We start from the raw sequence: 21,785 nt of genomic DNA, 5'->3' as shown, positions 1-21,785 counted from the left end.
GCACCAAATTTCTCAGCTTGCCACAAGTTTGCAAGTTATAGTGCAGTAAAACCAAGACTATTTATTACTGGACACGTAGGACCTATACAGACATCTTTTTATCAGCAGTGTCATTTTCTTTTCAAAATCAGGTCTCTTTTAGCTCCTCAGCCTTCTACTGCCTGGGATGGTCAAAACATAACGGAGAAAATTATTACATGAATATGACTTTCTGAAAGGGTTAGACAAAACTGCACAGTCTGCGGTACCCCTGGGAAAGGTGAGATCACTGTCAGTATCTCTAGTTGTTGGTAGCACAAAGCAAATATAAAAAGCTACTGAGAAGCAGGTTTGGTTATCAAGCAGCTCCACTCAAAACTAGTAGGGCTGTCATTACGTACACACAGAGCTTGTCATAGAATATTGCCTCCACCTAAAATTGGTAAGAAATTGTAATTTTATTAAATAAAATATTTGATAATTAGAAGGCAGATAACTGGCAGAGTTATATAAAAAAATGAGCATGCATTATGAAACAAGTTCAACAGCATTTTATATGAAACCGCTTAAGTGTTAAGTATATTGTCCTCTTTGATTGAACTGTAGCTGTTGTAAAAGCTAATACATAGGCTGACTCTGCCAGAAAGCACTCTATTCCATAAACAGAACTAAAGTTTATTTAAGCTGTAAATTGGCCCAGTCAAGTGATACATTCAGTCACATGTAAAATAAGTACATACTGAAAAGTACACAGACTGGCAAAAGGAACCCCAACGCCTTAAAATGTGTAAGTTAACACTAACTTCAAAAACTATTGGGATGCTGGTTTTTCACAACTGCTTCATCACCTTTGAAATTCCAAGAGCACTTTAACATACACAAAACAAACATACAGAACACTTCAAGGCACCTTTACCAAAGCAAACTTAGCCAGAGTATTTTTCTTTCAGTGCAAAATAAAGTCAGGTTGGGCTGCCAGAGAAAAATAATCTACTGCATTTGCCAGTGTGAGCACTACTGAATGAGAACAAAGTTAAAATCAGCAGGATAGAAACTAACAGTAATATTAAAAGCCAGCAAGACAAATTTTGGGAGCAAGTTAAATGACTTTTACAATAAACCCGACAGGAACAGAAGAAAATCTCCATCAACTCATTGTGCCAGAATTGGAAGTAACAACAGAATAAAGAAATTAAATTTACATAGTCCCATGTAACCTACATTTGCATGATGTAAAAAGAGATTTTTTTTTTTTAATTAGGCCCAAATTAAACTGTTTCTCATCATTTGTCACTGGAATTGTGGAATGTGACCTCTGGAGGCCCCCTTGCTCTGAAAGTCACCTGGGCCAAACCTCTGCTCAAGCAGGGACACCCAGAGCCAGTCAACCAGGACTGTGCCCAGACAGCATCTGAGTATCTCCAAGGACAGAGACTCCACAGCTTCCCTGGCTAACCTGTGCCCATGCTTGGGCTTGGTCACTCCCACAGGAAAAGAAAATAAAAATAAAAATTACAAATTGTTTCCTGATATTCAGAGGGAACCTCCTGTGTTTCAGGTTGTGATCACTGCACTGTGCTGGCACCACTGAAAAGAGCCTGGCTCCATCCTCTTTGATATTGATAAGATTACCACCCTGAACCTTCTCTTCTCCAGGCTCAACAGTCTCAGCTCACTCAGCCTTTCCTCATAGGAGAGATACTACAGTCCCTTCATAACCTTCCTGGTTCTTCAGAACTCTCTCCAGTATGTCCATGTGTCTCTTACAACAAGCTCAGAACTAGACCCAGCATTCCAACTGTGGTCCCACCAGTGCTAAGCAGAGGTGAAAGATCTCCTTTGACCTGCTGGCAACACTCCTCATTCAACCTAGGATACCACTGGCCTTCTCTGAAGCAAGGGCACATTGCTGGTCTCACAGTCAGCCTGGTGTCCACCAGGACTCCCTAGGGCCTGTTCTGCAAATCTGCTTTCCAGCTGGGCAGCCCCCAGCCTGTACTGGTGCATGGGGCTGTTCTTCCCCCAGTGCAGGGCTAGTTGAACTTCACAAGGCTCCTGTCAGCCCATTTCTGCATCTGCCAGCCCTCTCAGTGCTCACGGGTGCATTCCATGAGGGCCCCAAGACTTAAGTATGTCCAATTTACTTAAATATTCCCTGACCTGATCATCTTCCACCAAGGGTATTGAAGGAAATATGTCTAAAAATGAAAGACCAGTGCTCTGTAGTGAGTCAAAACTACCCTGTCAGATAAAAAAATCCTGATCTTAAAATATACACAAAGCACTCTACTGTTCCAAATCAATTTTATAGTGCTTTCTTAAAAAAGCATAATAACACAACTGACACCAAAAAAAAAAGTGAAAGGAATGGGGTTTATTTCCATAAATTAATTAATATTCAGACCTCTGTGAAAATAATCTGAAGAGAATCCGTAACATGCATTGCCAATGGACATAATTCCTTCATTTTGAAATACCAAACCCATGAGCATTCAAATACCTTCTTGAAAAATTCAGACTCTAACAAATCACCTATATTAAAATTATTCACGGTCTATGAAACATAACAGTTTAAGTTTCATGGATTGATACTTCACTATTACAAGTCTGAATGATCAGGAATGAAGGTGCGAAATTAGTATTACTACAAATAACCATGGCTTTTAGGTAGACACACACGTATTAGAGCAACAATAATAGCATCTTTCGCTTCTTATTCTACCCTGGCACTTGAGAAAGAGTTTTTAGTTTTATCATCAACCTGCATGTAAATGTCAGAATGCAAAAAATGCTTTGTAAGGAAGCTGACACACCTCAATGTCTACAGCTTCTGAAGCCTAATTCTAGGCTAGCACTGTTTACCATGGGTAACGTCAGATTTTATCTGAGCTCCCCACAATGACATGCTGTCAGCATCCATGCTGATATGTTTCTGTCAAAGATTTTTCCCTTTAAAAAGTGCTGAGACAATGCTCGGGTTTTAATCCTAGAAGAGCTCATCTTCCTCTGTCAAAGGAGCAGGCATGTATGTATGGCTATACAGCTTACTAGAGGCGCTTATGCGGACGTTGGCATGCTTCACTGGAAGCTGATATAAAAGAAATGGGAATTGAAAACTTTTGCCAGCCATTCTGAAAAAAAAACCAAAACCCACAAACAAAAAAAACAAAAAAAAACAAAAAAAAACCAACCAGGAATACAATGCAGTGGCATTTCAATGCAGACAAAACAATTTTTTTATATACGTTTTTGGATCAAAATTTCCTATTCACCCCAGTCTGTTACTGACAAGTTGTTAGTAGCCAAAAAATACAGTAAAAATGCAATAAGCATCTATCTCAATGGTAAAGTACAGCCATAGATCATTACCATGAATTCTGGTAAAGAGAACATTATGTATTTTATATATTAGATAAAATACAGACTAAAAAGAAACTGTCCTGCATTTAATGTTAAATACAGAACATATTTTCTTTAGCCTCAACAACAAGCACTGCTAATAGAATAGTATAATATTGAATAACTTCATCTAAAGATAAAGCATTTAGCGAAAACTTTAAAATCTAGCAGTCTGAGTCATATGTCTATTCTTGTTATTTTTCTGATTGAATGAGTGCCATTACTAAAGAACTGTCATGTTACTAACATCAAAGGCATGCCTGTTACTTAAACTTAACCTCCACATCTCTGTGAATTCCTTACTTGCAATTTAGCTTTATTTAGTTACATTGTTATTCTTGCCAACATGTTAAAAGCTAAAAATTGGCAGCTCATAATACTACTAGGATAAAGTCTTATGAATCTAATGATAAAGTATTAGTCATCCCAAAATGCTCTCACCACTGAAATAACAAGAGCAGTGGAAATATTCTACTATTGCTAAACATGAACATCTAAACCAGCAAATTAATCCCAAAGTCCTGAAACAACTAAGTAATATGTACAAGCAATCTTTCGGTACAGATGCAGTATTAACAATTTTGGTCAGTACAGAGAATGTTACAAACCCTTCCTGCTGGAGTAACTATTCTCTTTATTTGCATACAGTAGCGTAACTAATGCATTTGAGAATTACAGAGGCTATTAGGTATCAAGAACACCAGCAAATTTGTACAGAACCAAATAAATAAGTAACTTCTCCCTTTCTTTTTCCTTTGAAAGGTGCTCGGTATTTTAAACTGCTATATAGCTTACAAAAAGCTTCAGTGATACAGACCTGCCATTTAAAATATTCAAATATTCAGCATCCTAAAATATGTATGCATCCTCAAATACAAAACTTCCAATTGGATACACCTTTCTGATCTGAATTGTAACATAGAAGATACCCTTCAAACTCTACAGCAGTAATCAGAATCCTTGTAATCATCTCAGATGACAGCTGCAGTGGCACACAGAAAATCAGTCTTTCCACAGAAGACCTGACCAAAACCTGTTACCTAGCACTTTTTCCAGTGTGCTCCAAGAACTGGGTTTCAGAGGCCAGACTCAAACATCAAACAGAACACCACAGCTCTTGTGGTTTTCATCAGTTTCAAGTAGTATCCCAACAGTGTAACTAACTTTAAAAATAAATCCATTTCATATTTCTCCCAGTGCAGACAAAGGCCCAGAATTTCTTAAAAACAACAACAAAACCAAACAGGCACCAAAACAAGAGTTTCAGGTGTCTGACTGTTAGACCGTGTTAGACACTTAACACAGAGCCTGGTCTAAACATTAACATTTCCTGCAGACAGGTCTAGCTATTAGTGGACTACCACCTAAGGAAAGGAACAACTCACTTCAGTTGCAGGGTGACCTTTCATTCTCTGGAAGCACAAACTACAGGTCTCCATCTCCCAGATCTCTGAAAGCCAAGTACAGAATACTCTACAGTCACTCGGGAACACAAACAACAAGCTTTAAATGCAAGCTGCAGTCACAGTCTTGTCTCTCCTTACGTTCGCATCACAGTACCGAGCTGAGCTAATACAGCCATGCTTCCCAGGACCAGTCACCTCCCTTTTACAGAAGCACCTGGAATTCTAACTTGGGCTGTAACATGGAACACGTCTACTAGATGTCTAGTAGACACCCAAATTAAAAACAGAATAGTTTATACTTTCATTTGATTTATCAGACTAAGTGGCCATATTAACATCATACCGTTAACATGTTAAACATGTTAAATCAACATCATACTCCTATGAATTATAATTACTAAGTTTGCTTCACACATAGAGCAGTTACTCCTAGGTATACAATCTTCAATTAATGAACACCCCTTCTTACAAAGAAAAAAAAACATTAAATACCTACCTCAGTCATGCTATTCTAATGTCTTGGAATCCAATAGGACATACCAACTTCTAGCTTCAGTACATAATCAGGTACCACCGTCCTACCAAACTTTTAAGAACATCATAACCTCATGACCTACAAAAAGCCTTCGAAAGGCCACATGAAACAAAAAGTTTTGTAAGATGGTATCTGATGAATTTAAAACTACTTTTGCCCCCACAGTTTTTAGAAGGTTGGTTCAGACTGACATGATTTGGATTTGAAATTTAACTATTTTTTAAGTATCTAAATACATTCATATTGGTGTCAATTCATTTTTGTACCAATCCTACCCTTTAGCCTACATAGCTTTTCTTTTCCCTAGTGCTTACCTCTTCTAATATATTTATAGATAGCAATTAGATCCCCTTTCAGTCTTCATTTTGCTCAGATAAACAATCCAATCTAGTCTCCTTCACTTATGTTACTAACTTTATATTTGCACCATTCCCACTTGGGTTCATTTTCCCCTGACTAGGTGTTGCCAGGGATGCAGTCAGATAAAGCTTCATCAATGCCATAAATCCTGACATGAATGCTTCCCTCATTAGAAAATTAGAGTCTCATCTTTGCCCCATTTCATGACCCATCACACTCACAGTAAACCTGTGATAAAGTACTGGTCTCTAGTTCTACTCCTTCACCACTTCCAACTGAGAAAATAGCAGTCCTATTACTAGCACACATCAAATGCACAATTTTCAGGGAAGTCCCTCGGGGATCCATATTGCAACCAATACTATTCCACACCTTCATCAATGACATAGCGGGATTGAGTGCAACCTCAGCAAGTAAGCAGATAACTGCAAGATCAGTCTTGATGTTGATTTGCTTGAGGGAAGGAATGCCATCCAGACGGACCTTGATAGACTTGAGAGGTGGGTCCATGTGAACCAACCTCATGACGTTCAACAAGGCCAAGTGCAAGGTCCTGCACCTGGGCTGGGGCAATCCACAACATAAATACAGACTGGAGGATGGACAGATTAAGAGTAGCCCTCTGGAGATGGACTGGGGGATACCAGAGGATGAAAAATTGAGTAAGACCTCGCAATGTGCATTTGCAGCCCAGAAAGCCAATCCTACTCTGGGCTGCATAAACAGAATCAGGGCCAGCAGATCAAGGGAGGCGACTGTATCCCTCTCTACTCTGTTCTCTCCTACTCTCCTACCCCTGGAGTACCGCATCCAGTCCAAGACAGACCTGGAACTGTTAGACTAGGGTACAGAGGAGCGCTACAAAAACAATCAGGGCTGGAGCACCTCTTCTGTAAAGACAGTCTAAGACAGCTGGGGTTGTTCAGCCTTGAGAAGTCTCCTGGGAGACCTTATTGTGGCCTTTCAATACATAAAGTGGGCTTCAGAGAATGATGGAAAAAGACTCTTTATCAGGGTTTGCAGTGACAGGAGAAGGGACAACACAATTTAAACTGAAAAAAGGGTAGGTTTGGACTGGACATAAGGAAAAAAAAAAAATTACAGTAAGGATGCCAAGGCACTGGAACAGGCTGTCCAGAGAAGCTGTGGACGCCCCATCTCTGAAAGCAGGTTGGACAGGGCTTTGAGAACCTCATTTAGTGAAACACGTCCCTGCCAATAGGAAGGGATTTGGATGATATAAAGGTCCTTTCCAACGCAAACCAATCAATGATTTGATGAAATAATATAATAAAATCCAGTGGTAAGATCCATTTTTGTTTGAGGGAGATATACACATAAGAGAGGAAAAAAGGAGACAAAGAGAAGGAGGACTCAGATCAGACTGGCACATAGTACCCACGACACTCACGCTGCATTTTATTCCACTTTCCATTTATCTCCATGTCTTTAATTATTCTTTCCTCTAAGGCTTTGCATACTGTCAAGGTCAGACCTATTCAAGCACTGAAGTATCAAATTAAGAATTACTCCAAGCGAGATCTCATTTTTAGAAACACAGGAGGGAAAAATTCTGATGTGACTATCTTTTTTAAATTCAGGCAAACAACTGTTTTTCTTTTCTTATTCATGTTATCAAGAACAAAACACCTGAAGTCCTACATCAGGATAATATATTCCAACCTATCTTAACTCTCAAGATCTTGTTCATATAGAAATAAATTGAAAATATTTTATTTACATAGCCATGTAAATCAAAATGTATACTTTCAAACCATAAAATGAAATACAACATCTACACTGCCAAATAATTTACAATGCAATGAAATTAACTGTATGCAATAAAATAAACAAACTGCTAAAAGGCAAGAGAAGCTAAAGAGGCCAGTATCACTATGCACCAGATAAAGTCTTAACTACCTGAAGGAAAACAAAGTTTCTAAAATTCTAACTTGTGTTTCTGCATTTTTATTTTCAACAATTCAAAGCCAGAAATTATCTTGGTCATTTTGCTTTTTTGGGGTTTTGGTTTGTTTTTTGTTTTGTTTTGTTTTAAAGAAATTAGCTTATACACACTTACCTGGCTCATCTAGCAATAAAAGCCTTGACATTTGACCATTTTCACACTGAAAAATGTAATACTTATCTAATTAGTTAGTGATTATTTGTTTGTTATTTTTTCCATTTTATACAGAGCATGTTCTCTCCAGCAGCCCTTTCCAACTTGAATTTATGCCTTTTAAGCTGAGCATGTAATGACCTTTTAATGACTGATGGTCACAAAGACCTGGTTAACAAACATCTCCTAATGACAAAGTTGGCCAGAAAGTAAAACACACTCACAAACCACAGTGAAGCCAAAACAGGAACAATTTATAAAGCCACAAAGGCCAGTTAGTACACTAAATGTTCAGACCTATTAGCTAAAGCATAAAACAGCACCTGTGGTAAGTTTCTACTTTTTAACTTGGCCTTGAACAATGGCACAATGTTCATGTATAGTGCAGGGTTTTTTACAATATTAACATTGATGTATTACAGTGATCTAGAACTCTTGCTTATACTATCAACCAGCACAACAAGTAGGCACTATGCTACTTACAACGTAAAAGTGAAACTTTTATAATAAATGACTACACTATGAGTACAAGACAGCGAGGTTTTCTCTGTTTACTGAAGATGCAATATTAGTAAAACAGAGTCCTACAAGTTGCAGGTAAAGGGAAAAACTTCCAAATCTCCACTGCTGTATACCTGTCATCACAGGAAGAGCTTCCATTACTGAATCTTAAAACAAACGGCAAATCAGCTCTCCAGAAATACAATTTAACACCTATAACATGCCTGACTTCACAAACAGACGTAACTGCCATTTATTTGTCAGTTTTAAATGCCGTCTAACACCATGGTAGAGACATACGTATTAACATACCACCTCATAAACAACACATGGTAAAAAACATCCTCTTCCTTCCATTTCCTCAACACATTCCCAGTAATAATGTACTAATTTTCATTAACAACTATCATAAAAAATAGTAATATTACATTTGAGCAAGAAAACAGCGAACAGAAGTACAGATATATTCAGCAAGAATAAACAATTCCAGGAATTCCTCTTGGATCAAAAAAAGTCAATGACTACTTGTTGAATACTGAGTCACTGTATGGGATTGTCAATCTTTGTCATTACACAATATTCAGCCAGCAAAAACATTAACTTCAATGGAATTACTTCTAAGTATCAAGAAGCCACAACTGTGTTAGTAATCACAACCAGTTTTCTCCTCTGCACTCCCATTGTTTAGTTTCAAAAATGTTCTTGAACGAAGATACCAGAAAACTGACATCCCAATTGCCTTTTTATTTTTTTTTAACCATAGAAATGTGGGACATCACAAATTTGCTGGTACTTTGAATAAAGTGAAAACAGGCATAAAATTTGAAATAAGCAAAACTTACAAATAAGGCATCAAACTTCAAATCCTTCCTACACTAAAAGATATTATTTGCCAACTCTGGCAACAGACCTTGAGGGCAGGGGATGCATTTAACACTGAGCTATTTTTACCTTTAAATTCCACCTTCTCGACTTGCAGCAATACATAGCCTGTGGCTTTCAATGTTACCAACAGCAATGTAGTGATTACAAAATCTATAGCAATATTTTTGTATTATTTAATAGGTCATCAAAAACTGGATTTCAGAATGAGCCATACTTAAGTGCTCTCTACCTCACCTGGAAAGAGTCATTTGAACATATACCATCTGATAGCTGGTTTTATACTAAAAATCCTATATTATGAATCAGATTAATAATCAGAAATTGAACATCATCTGTTATACTGATCTCTCCCAGTAACTAAAATCATCAAAGGGAAAATTTATTGCACACAGACATGCTCAAAAGTGGACTTCAGTCTGCTTGCTTGCTGACTTATTTCAAGCCTCGAGGTACTAACACCAAAAAAAAAAGTGTGTCTCATTATTTTGTGATGTTTACAAAGGTAACAGAACTGGATTTCACAAACTTGTAAGTAAGAACTTCAATAACGGATATCAATTTAGGATATTCATACATTTTTATATTGCTAGTCAGACACCTGTGAATCACATGAAATTCAAATTCTGAACGCTGTCTACTAATCCTCCAAGGCTCATCAAATCAACTAGAGTAGATTTTCAATTAGGTGTTGCAGAACCATGTCTGATTGAAAGATTTGGTGAAGTTTTTTTTTTAAAAAGGACCACCATCCAAGACCAACTTAAACTGCTGCTGTTACTTAGAATAGCAAAACTGGCTTCTTAAGGGAGACTGAGTTTCCATACAAACGCTAGAAATCTCTGAACTAAAAACTTCAAGTGCTGCTATTAAACTACAAACTGCTTAAAAAATAAAAAAACACATTTACTCCCAAGCTACCAATTCCAGATTACCATAATCTTCACTGAACTAGAGCTACAGCCAATGATGACATGCATGAGTCATACGAAAAAGACCCCAGTAAGAAGCAGATGTTAGTTTAAGTGTCTCATGTTTCCATTCTTCCTATCCAGTCCTAAACAAACCCAAACTTCAGATTCTTGAAGCTCAACAAAATAGATTAGACTAAAATACAGAAGACAGCTAATCTAAACAGGAGTAATATGTCTGAAGACCTGGATGCAAGTACCATGAGGCAAATTCTCAACGCTCCATACTGAGTCTCTGTTTCAGTGTTACATTATTACACAGCTTCTCAACTGCCTCTCAGTTGTGTCACTTTTAAGTATGATTTTCCCCCTCGTATTTGCACAATACTCTGAAAAGTACTTATTTGTTTTGTCATTTTCCTTAGGCATTCCTGATGGTTCCAGAATCCAAAGAAATCTAGTTATCATGAAAGCAGAGGGAATTAACCATGACCCAAAATATCATTAATGACCAAAGTTTCAAGGAATACAAAGTACTATATAAACAGCATTCTAATCTTTTGGTCACCAAGGGAAATGCGTAATGTGTTAGCCACCATGGGACATATTCTTTAGACTTCCCCCTGAAACTGAATAAAATTCAGAATAAATGTATTATAGACCTTGCTTTTGATAATCAAATGAAGTAGATTAAAAAGAAAAAATAAATGAAAAAGTTACACCAGGCAATGATGAATTTAAAGCCCTGTTAACGGCTCCTTAAGATAAGTCCTATATACTTTTTAACTTAATTCTTTACATGGGGTCATACCAATACATTTTACTGTCACTTTTATCCTCAAGGTCAGCAAATCCTGAGGCAAGAAAACCAACAAAACTATTTGTCCAATTTAGATAATTAGAGTTAAAACTGGATCTCTGTTATATGCACATCAGCAGTATGACACTGTCCCAATAAAAGAAAAACTCTGAACAATCAGCTGCACTGAAAAAAAAAACACTTTTTCCTACACTAAGTTACACTTATTCTGAGTAATACATTCTCTTGCTAACCAATTACTTTCTAAAAGATAACACTCAGAATCCCCCCTGCCAATACTGTATTCTTCAATGCAGTATTTTAGAACTGAATTAGCTTGTGGCCCACAAACCTCTTTAAATACCTCAGAATAATAAGCAGTTAGAAAATATTTATTGAGAGTGCACTCCATGCTCTCCCAATAGATAGCTCTTTCTATAGTATATTACTGTAATAATACAGTAATGGAGAATGCTTTCTATGGAATATTAAAGACTGCAGCCTCATTATGTTTCAGATTTTTGCTCAGTCTGCTCTATAGCAATTTTGCTAATACATGCATTAGCCCGAAACCAAAATTTATGGCTAAAGAATACACATTTCATTATTTAAGTACATAAACACTCAGCACAATAAGGATCACTGACTGACAACGGCTTCATACTGAATTTCTAATCTAGCATTTATTCTATATTCCCTGTATCATCACTTTGTTTCACATCACGTAAGTATGGCTTCCAGTTTAAGACAGTTCAACATTTGAAAGCTTTGAATTAGACATAGTAGCTTTTTTATTTAAAATTTCCATTTTCCTCCAACCTGCCCTTGCATTAAGAACACAAGTGTATTGCAATCGGAGTGCAGCCAGACCTGGCAGCGTTTTAAAACACAAAACAGAAGTGGAAAAGATAAATTCCTCTATGAATGTGCAATTTAAAAATTTTAAAACTGAAGCTATCAAGAAATTTGTATGTGTGAACAGACAGATTTCAGGCTTTATCTGATTTGATAGATTAACGAAGCAAGTACAGTTTGTTAAAAGACTGTCTAAGAATCAGATAAGCCAAATGCATTTTGGGAGAACAGTGTTCTTCTGTAACATAAACATTAATTTGTTCTAGTTGTCCATTTAAAGATTTTTTTTACACCATCATAAATTCCACTCTGTCCCTCTAAAACAATGAAAGATAAATCCAATAAAAATGAAACAGAATAAAATAGGAACATTTATCAGATTAGGTGCAAGTACATATGCTGGTAAATTCAGATAACATTAACACCTCAAAAAAATAATCTAATACTGCAGATTCTAAATCTGAAACGTTATGAGATTTTTATTAATGCCCCTAAGGGTATAAAATATAATCACAGCATAGTATTGAAAGCTACTTATTCTAGAATGCTTTTTTTTATGTCCTTACCTTTCCAGAATCACTCATCTTTGGAAGAACCTTCCTTTTTAGAACTATCTGTTTTATTAGCAGAGAAAAAGCCCCACATGATAACCGCACTAACTGGGACCTACGTTTATAGAAACATGCTATGCCAGTCACAGTTCTGCGCTCACCACGCCATACTAAACACAAAGAAACTTCCGAAATGCACACATTCCTTTCCCTCATTCCAAAGAAAGGAGTGAGCTGGCTGTTTAAGTACCGAGAACCTGTCTGAAACATGACAACTTGGGGAAAAGGGCGGGGAGCCATTTACTAGGCCAGCGGGCCACGCTGCAGCGGGAGAGGGTGCGAGCGCCTGCACATCAGCTACTCGCACACCCTACAGTGATGGTGCAAAACCGCAGCAGCACCGTCGGGGACACTGGCAGGGCAGGGCAGGGCCGGGCTCTGACCAGCGCCAGCAGCCGGCCCGCAGGGCGCGGAGGGGGAAACACCAGGCGCGCGGGTCGCCCCGTGAATCGTGTTTCACCCACACACACCCCGCTCCCCGGCACGGCGGCAAGGCTTCAGCCGCCCGCCTAGGGGCCTCTCCGATCCACTACAGCCGCAGGGACACCTCACGGAGAGAGGCCGGCGGCCACGCAGACCCCCGCGGACACAGAAATGACATGAGAGTAATTAGCCCTCCCCGGACCCCGCTACTCCACGGCCAGGCCCCCCGAGCGGAGCGCTGCCCAGCACGCGGGGGAACACACCGAGTCAGGGGGCGGACTGGCGCAGCGTCTGGGGCCGGAAGGGGGCGGCCGGACCCCGAGCGCCGCGCCCGGCAAAGCGGGCGGGCACCCGCCGGGGCCGCACACACGCTCTCGAGTCCCCACGGGATTGCAAGATGGCGACGGCCGAGCCCGTTCACCGGCTCGGCGGCGCCCCCCTCCCCCCAGCCCCCACGACGGACCCGAGCAGGCAGGGCCCGGCATCGCTGCCCCGGGGAGAGAACGCGGCGCCTGGAGGCGGCCCAGCGCCGAGGCGAAAGGGGACACCCCGCCGGGCTGGGTTGGGTTGGGCCGGGCCGTCCCGCTGCCCCCTCCCGGCGCCGAGCTCCCCCTCACCTTTGAATTTGAGGTCGGTGGGCGGATCGAGCACCAGGATCTGCTCGTGCTTCGCCAGCGACCCAGCGGCCGCCATCTCGCTCGCTCGCTCCGGCGGGAGGAGGAGTGGGGGGAGGGATGAAGAGGAGGAGGAGGAGGAGGAGGAGAAGGAGAAGGAGAAGGAGGGGCGGGAGGGGGAGGCCGGCCGGCGGCGGCGCCGCTCCCTGGCGGCGGGCAGTATCCCGGCGCGGCTGAGGGCGGGTGCTGCCGCTGTGCGCGCTCCTGCCGCCGGGAGCCCCGCTCGCCGCCCTACCCGCGTGACTGGCTCAACGGCCGGCCGGCAACACCACCCCTCCGCGGGCACGAGGGCGGCGGGGCACCCTTGTGCGCATGCGCCCAGCGGCTCCCTCTGTTCTCACCCCCCACCCCCTTCCGTTCCGCTCCGCTCCGTTCCGTTCCCGCGCCGGCGGTCGGAACGAGACCCTCCGGCGTGACTGTCAGAGCGAGCCGCTGGGGAGAAGCGGCACCCTGCCCACTTCTCGCATGCACAGAGTCCGGGCAGGGGCGGCGGGAGCAGCACGCCTGCGCTGAGAACAGCCGAAAGGAGAAACGCGCCACCAGCCCTGCGCGCTGAGGGCCTACAGCGCTGCTGGGGGAACTACCGCTCCTGGCGTGCTGCGCGGCAGGACGCGGGGCCTGCCGGGAGCTGTAGTCGTTGTGCGGAGCCAAGGCGGACGCTCTTCCGTCGGGCCTCATGGGGGTGGCGGGGTGTGCTTCCCTCGAAGCGGCAGGAGGGAGGGCGAGCTCAGGTGATGGGTCCCTGAGGGACACTTGGGAAAGGGACAGATTGGGCAAATAGTCTTAAACTCACCATGGCCAGTGGTTGCTCTGTCTTGGGTTCAGGCTTGAGGTGTTGAGTCAGCTCTCGGCTGCACCTGGATGGCTGTGGCCTTGCCTAAAGGCACCTCTATTGCCCTGCTAGGCAGCACCCAGGCACTGAGGTGGATGGGCCTGTCTCTCCGACAGGCCTAGAAAATGGCCAGAAACTCTCCTCAAATGCGAAAGTTTTTGTTTGGTGAAGGGTTAGGAATGTTAACAGAGTCAATGCTGAGAGAGATTGAGCTCTTGCAAAACTTGAATGAGAAGTTAGAGTCATTATTTATTAATAGGCAGAAAGATGGGGTATTTGCCATCCTCACTTGCACATTTTCTCAGACTCGTGTTTTCACCATAGGCCTTTTCATTAAAGCCATCCTTTCAAGCAGATGGTGCATCTTAGGATATTCAAATACAGCAGTAACAAACAAGAAGAAACAGTCAGACAGCCAAACCATCTGAACCTTGATGACTCCTGTGTCCTAAATGTACTCTGAAGACTCTGACTAACATATATAAGTTTGTACTCATCCAAGGTTGGAGTACAGATGATGGAAATGAAGTCAGAAGGATTAACACACTTATTTTTTCTCTCTTGCAATCTGGTGTAGGTATGCCAAGAAAATGTATATATGGGTATACAATAACCCATTTGAAAAATACCTCCTGATAATAAATACATTGAAATTACTGAAGTGCTTTACTTTCAAAATCGGCTCATCATGTGTGGATCACATACTTTGGTGAATGCCTCTGTCTCAACCCCCACCATGAAGGAAGGGTTTTGAAGCCATTAGGCAGGGGAGACCCTCTGGGTAATTTGTATTCAGGCTCTGCCTTGGCTCCAGCAGTGCCTTCACTCTCTCTTTCAGCTGCCTGCTTTTCCAGGTCTGCCACCATCACACCTGCCTACTTCAGCACTTTTCTCCGTGCTTCTCTTGCCAACAGCAAATGACCATGTGACTTTTAATACCAGTGCTGACTGAAGAAATAAGTAAGAAGTGCTGTAGAAAAGTACTTCAGAGCAGTTTTACTTGATTGAAATTGGCTTCAGTAGGTGGAGTTTTATGGTGTATATATACAAATGTCACTAGAGGTCTGCAACTACTCTGGCTGCAGTTTGCCTCTACAGACTTATTTTATGAAGTGCATAAAACAGCATCTTAAATTACATCCTTTATTTACAGTGCAATATTTAAGTTATTGTCTAGTGGTCTGCTGGGCTTCGTTAGCAAAACCTATGTTCCACTCTTTATGCATTCTTGCCCTTCAGATGTGGAAGATAATCTAGAAGATAGAGGGGTTTCTCCTGCCCTAGTGTATATTTTTTTCTTCTTCTGTTAACATGGACCCTTACTCTGTTACCTCCATTCTCCATCTCTCTTCATGAATCTGCTGAAGATCAAGCTGTGGTGTACACTTCTCATATATGGTAATTCAGCACCAGAATTACCTGGTGATTATGTACCAGAAGAACTGCGTCTTGGCTTGCAAATAATCAAGACATGGGGAAGTGGTGCAAAATACTAAATGCCACAAAAAGTTTTTTTTCTTTTAATAGGGTTAAAAAGTAACAGTAAAGAGTACTAAAGATTAAAGAGAAGCTTCCTCTATGCAGATTTAGAAGACAGAAATACCTTTGATTTCTAATTCTTGTGTCATCTTGTATAAGAAAATCTGAGGGGAACCAGAAATTAAGATCTCTCCTTAATGTGACAACAGGTCTTACAGGTCTTGTTTGACACAGTTGTGCAGTAGACATAACTGACATAAGGGGATGTGCACTGGCTGGGGAAGGACCAGGTTAATCCTTATCACCAGCATATGGAGAGGCAGTAAATGAAGGGTAGGGCACAGCCTCAAGCTGCAGCTCACAGAGTATCACAGCATCACAGAGGCTGGAGGGCACCCCAGGAGAGCCATAGTTCAATTTCCAACTCAAAGCAGGGCCGAAGCTGAATTCAGGCCACGTCACTCAGGGCTTTGGCCTGTGGGGTTATGAAAACTTCCAAGGACAGATTTCACAGCCTCTCTCCACAGCCCAGCTCAGTTCTTGCCAGTGCAGCTTCAATCTGCTCATTTTGTATTATAATAATGGCAAAAAAACATAAAACACTGAGTGGGTGGCTTAATGGTAATTATGTACGAACGTGTTTTTTTTAATGTAGGCTTTGTTGTTGTTTGAACACATTGAGAACCTTAATAATGCATTCATCTGTTTTGTTGTGTTTAGTATCATTTCTGATCTAATAGTTTTATTTAATCCAGATTGATGGCATTTTTTATATTAAACAACACCTGTGCTGTTCATCAGCAGTATCTGGCAGACTTCTCCAACATCTGATTCATTTTATTTTAACACCTCATAGCACAGTTCAGGAATGAAATCTTGGATCTGTTGCAGTCAGTAGAACATATCTGACTGATTTTGGTGAGATCGTGATGTCATTCCAGAAGTGTCTTTAGTGTGTTCATCACTACTTGCAAAAGGATAATATTTACTTTATCTGAGGTCAACTTTTGTCTAGTGTGTTTGTAGATCTTCATGTTTTTCACATTGTGAATTCAATATCATGTTACAGTATCTCAGTTGGAGGTGGTTTGATGTTTTTCAAAACTGTTTGCTATTATATATTAAATAACTTCCCTCTATATCTGATAAGTAACAGAATAGATTCAGTTTCATGATAGTGTTTTCCACAGTATATTTTGCAGGTAGTTTATTCAGTCCCACCAATTCTGAACTTAAAAGTGTTTTGCAGTGAAACAATATCATGACCTTCTTTGCAATTTCTTGCTATTATTAAGACTGTCAGAAAAAGCAACCAAGTGCTGCGTTACTTGTCATGTTAATGCAAAAATTCTAGATCTCGTGCAGTGAAGTATCTCATGCATTCTGCACTGCTAAGTCGGTGAATATTGTAAAATGCAAAGTTATAAAAGTAAGAGTATGTTTTCTCTTTAAAGAAATGCCTGGCTTTTTGGTGCTTATTCTGAAATACAGAATTGTTCATACAGCAGGCTCTAGTCATCATTTACTTGACTGCTAATGAGTTATATATATCATTTCAGGCCCACTTGTTATATTGTAAATCAAAGGTAAAATTGCAGTCCGCACTATTATTGAATATTTATGGCATTATTCAAATGTTGCCACAGATTGGAAAAGTAGATCTGAGTTGAAAATCTTCAGGTTTCTTCAGCTATGCTATATTTCTTTGCCCACTGACATTATTATAAAAACATACAACGCATGTTGAATATTCAAGTAGAAAGAAGCCAATAACACATAATGGATTGTCATAAATAGCTATAGCATAAAATTTGATGTGCTTTTCCTGGTTTGGACCCAGTTTTGTTATGAACACAGAAATGCCCTAGACCATTAACTTTTGTAGGAACAAGAAAAAATTTTCATCTTTTTGACATCTAATGAGATCAAAAATGTCAGCTTTTTTTTTAAAGGAGCATTTTAAGAACTGAATGATTCCTTGGCCAATTTCATATGTGCTAAGCCATTTATCCTTTGATAAAGGGCAAAATTATTAAGGAAATGGATTTTTGAATACTGTTTTCAAGAATTGATTTTTACAGTTCATATACATTTGTGAGGGATGTAATGAGGCAGTTCAATATACAAAATATGAAATATGTGTATATTGGTTATTGTTTCCTGATGTTGCATTTGTAAAAATGCACGCACTCCTAAAAAGTAGCCCAAAATCAAATATGCATGAGCAAGTGTACAAACATAAGTACGTAGTTGAAGCTTACCTCCAGAAGAGAAAAACTGTCTTAAGTAACAGTCTTAGCCTGAGAAGTAATTCTGCAGAACCAATATGATGGTGCCCTGTGGTCATTGCATCTCTTTCCCAGTCTGATATTCTGGCAAGCAACATCATGGTCTTTCTCAATCTCGGTTTGGAGAACTTCTCTGGCAACAGGTATTCAAATCTCCCCTTTCATTTGTTTTGTTAATACACATGGCAGCTCTGAAATACTAATTTTGCCCTCAGCATCTCCTGAGCAGTTCCAGGAAACCCTCCAATTGTATTGTTAAATTATGCCTAGATTCATTTCTAAGGGGTCACAAGGTAAATAGGAGCAAATAATGTAATGTCGATGTGTGAAAGACAAGCATTGTACTGAGACTGTGCATGACACATGAAGTGCTTTCCCTCTACTAAGCAATAAGAAGACCCACACTGAAATGCTGCATCCAGTTTTGGGCACTATCCTTCAGGAAAGATGTCCAGTAATTGAAGGGAGTTCAAAAGAGAGGACCTGTAATGAGTAAGATCCAGAAAACAGACTGAAATATGAGAACAGATTGAAAAACCAAGGTTGTTTAGCCTAAGGAAGACAAGATTGACTCACGTGTTCAGTCTTCAAATACATTAAAAGCTATTGCAAAGAGAAAGAAAATAGTTTGCTCTCATTTACTTGGAATAGGACAGGAAGTGATGGGTGTAGATCAAAGCAAGAACTGATTTAGAGCAGATATGAAGAACTTTTTAAGAGTAAGGATAATTAACAAAAGAGATGGCCTGAAAGCACAATCCAGGGAGTCCCAGTCACTGACCTTTAAGAACAGGTTAGACATCTGTTGGGGCATATAAATTTATCTGATCCTGCCTTGAGATGTGACCTCTGAAGTCGTTTCCAACCCTATGAGTCTATCACTGTGTAAATTCCACCACGCTCAAACTTACCATCCACAGTGGAAATGTCCATTCCCCAAGGTCTGAGGTAGAGTCCATTAAAATCAGGGAATTTTTCCAGTTACTTGAATAAGCATTGGATCAGGCCCTAATTGAGTGTGTAATTTGGAGCTGTGCATGGAATTTAGTCCACAATTCTGTTAATGGTATTTGCAAATGAGAAGAATCCAACTCCTTTTCCCAGGGTACATTAGTTTGCAATGGCTCCAGGAGAAAGTAAACATACACTGAAGAAGCAGTGCTAGATTTTTCTTACAAAATTGAGTAGAATTGACTGAATACAAACACAAGGAAAAGATCTTGGAGGGAAAATTAGCAACTTTTCTCAAGGAAGAACATTTCAGACAGCTATTTTTTACATCAATTAAGCAGGGCCAGACAGAAAGAGACAGTGAAAACTATGTTAACAACACTTCAAAAATAAATAGATATCGCGGACGTGAGAAAGAAGTGTTTGTCTCTGCTGAAAGACCATATTAGCCAAGAGTCTGAAAATGGGCAAAGCAGAAGAAGGGGAGACATGGAGAAATTCAAACTGGCAGTGCATTCAGTTGGTTGCATAGTGACTGATGAAATATCCATTCCCCCATAGTGTATTACCAAATAACAAAGCTTTTCCTCCACTCTGAAAGATCAATTAGATCACAAGCACTTACGCCAGCTGAAGCTCTGCCTCTGCAATTCCACATTTATGCAATCCAGAGGAATACCAATATGCATAAAGTTAAGATTTTGCAGATTTGCAGAATAACACCTCCTGTGGGCATCCACAGCCGCTCTGCTTTTGTGAGTTGTTTGCATCTCCTGGAAATTCTTTGTTACCCTTGTCTTGTGGTAGGAAACAGGCAAGAGCTCAAAACCTGCTCTAACAGACCCAGGAAGCTAAGGTTACTAATGTGGGGCCAATTCATGAAAGATCTTTGCTCTTATTTCATTATCTCTAGGAGTAGAGACATGAGGTTTCTAGAATCATCTCCCCACTCCAGTCTGCTTGTTGCAGATATGTTCTGTGTCTGCACACAAGCTTAAACATTCTACCTGGGAGATCAGTTATGAAATGTTCATTTACTCTGCATTTGGGTAAGAAAAAAAGAAAAAAGTCTGCATAATATTATTGATGGAATCTTTGACTGCCAAATACTGAATTATTTATAGTTCATTGTAGAAATGATACCCACGAGGACCTGTAAGATTGCGATACGCAGTTGATACACTGCACAAAAACAAGAAGCCTGTCTTTCAGACTTTGTTCTGGTATTTTGGTGGGTCATCTTAAAACAGGTATGAACACTTTGCAGAGGCAAAGCTGGAAAACCTGACAGCATTTTTGAAGCTGCAGAAAACCCTATGTAGCAAAAGATGCTCTGACATGGGTTACCCCACATGGGACTTTTCCACTCCCAACCGATGTGCACCCATTGGCCAGTTATCTTTCAAGTTGTGCACAGTTCCCTGGTGCCCCCTCCCTGTGGGTAACCCAGACCCTTCTGCCCTTCAGCAGGTCCTACCTACAGTATGGGCACTGCAACCCTTTGCATGGCTCTCTGCCTACAACTGTGAATTTTCCTCCCCCGAGCACCAAGCACTAACAGGGAAGTTTAGGAAATCATACCTATTCACCCACTACTTTGGTCCTGTGCCTACCTACATGTTGCAGGCAAAAACTTAAATAAATGTTTCACTGTTAAATTCATAAATAGTTAAATAGTTAAAGGCTTGTAAATATTTTTTGAGCAGGGTTTTTAATAGAGACTTTAATTGTGCAGTCACTGGTTTTATTCCACAGGATTCCTTGCTTCAATTCTGCTTTGCAGTGGAAAACACTCTCAGTGCATTGAGGCCATTCTGCCCCTACTCCATCACCCCCAAACTACTTGTGTCTTATTTTGCTGTTTGGTTGGGAGTATTTTGCCTTCCTTTCTCCTAATCTACATTGTTCCTGCCTCTGTCTTCCTGCTGGCTAGCATACAGATAGGCTACCAAACTTCCTCTCCTTTCACCTTCAAATCATAGAATCATAGAATAGTTATGGTTAGAAAGGACCTTAAGATCACCTAGTTCCACCCCTCCCGGCCATGGGCAGGGACAGCTCACACTAAACCATGCCACTCAAGACTCCAACCTGGCCTTGAACACCGCCAGGGATGAAACATTCACAGCTTCCGTGGGCAACCCATTCCAGTGCCTCACCGCCCGCAGGGTAAAGAACTTCCTCTGAGCACTGGGCATGACCACTTGTCAGGGCTCCTCTGGTCCTGGTGCTCTGGGTTATCGCCTGGTGGTCATGCACCACAAAGGTAACCCCTCGTGTCCTGCAGCTGGGAGGGGAAGGGCTTTTTTGCCCCCAGGGTAGACCGGCAAGAGTGGGTTTTTTTGCCTCCTTCACAGCCGAGTACATCCCCTTGATGGGGCTCCTTTGGGCTCTTGTGGCCCAAAGGCAGCTGCTTGTGCTCCACACAGGTGGCCCTTGTGCCCCACATCCTGGGGGGGAGGCAGTGTCCAGCACTTCCAGGGTGGCCCAGGGACTTGCTGCTGTCCTGTGTAGCATTGAGCACCACCCCTTGTCAGGCCCATTCTGGCTGGGTTCTTGCACTGCTCTCGCACCACGTCAGCACCGCTCCTGTCCCAGCTTTCCTTTGTTAGACTGCAAAGGATGTTTTTTCAAGCTAAACTGAAGGATGTGTCAGCCTGCTGCTGGCTACGTATGTGCATCGTGTTCATTCTTGTGAGCATCAGCTCTGAAACAGATTGAGGAAAAGAAAACAATCTAAACTAAACTAAGATAAAATAACTTTATTTATAAATAAATAAA

General features: G+C 41.0%; 1 protein-coding gene across 1 annotated transcript in view; it reads right to left on the bottom strand.

The window, feature by feature from the left end:
- VAPA (VAMP associated protein A) overlaps nucleotides 1–13,719 on the bottom strand; it is a 30,144-nt gene extending 16,425 nt beyond the window's left edge. Inside the window, exon 1 of the mRNA XM_061448804.1 lies at nucleotides 13,398–13,719. Coding sequence (XP_061304788.1) covers nucleotides 13,398–13,473 — 76 coding nt within the window. The 5' untranslated portion in view covers nucleotides 13,474–13,719. The remainder of the gene's footprint in view (nucleotides 1–13,397) is intronic.
- Nucleotides 13,720–21,785: the final 8,066 nt, after the last annotated feature.

The sequence above is a fragment of the Pezoporus flaviventris genome, unplaced genomic scaffold (genome assembly GCF_033815535.1).
Source record: "Pezoporus flaviventris isolate CSIRO_AGI_PZ_B2104156 unplaced genomic scaffold, CSIRO_AGI_Pfla_v1 ptg000007l, whole genome shotgun sequence".
NCBI lineage: Eukaryota > Metazoa > Chordata > Aves > Psittaciformes > Psittacidae > Pezoporus > Pezoporus flaviventris.
This window is presented reverse-complemented; position numbering and strand designations above follow the sequence as displayed.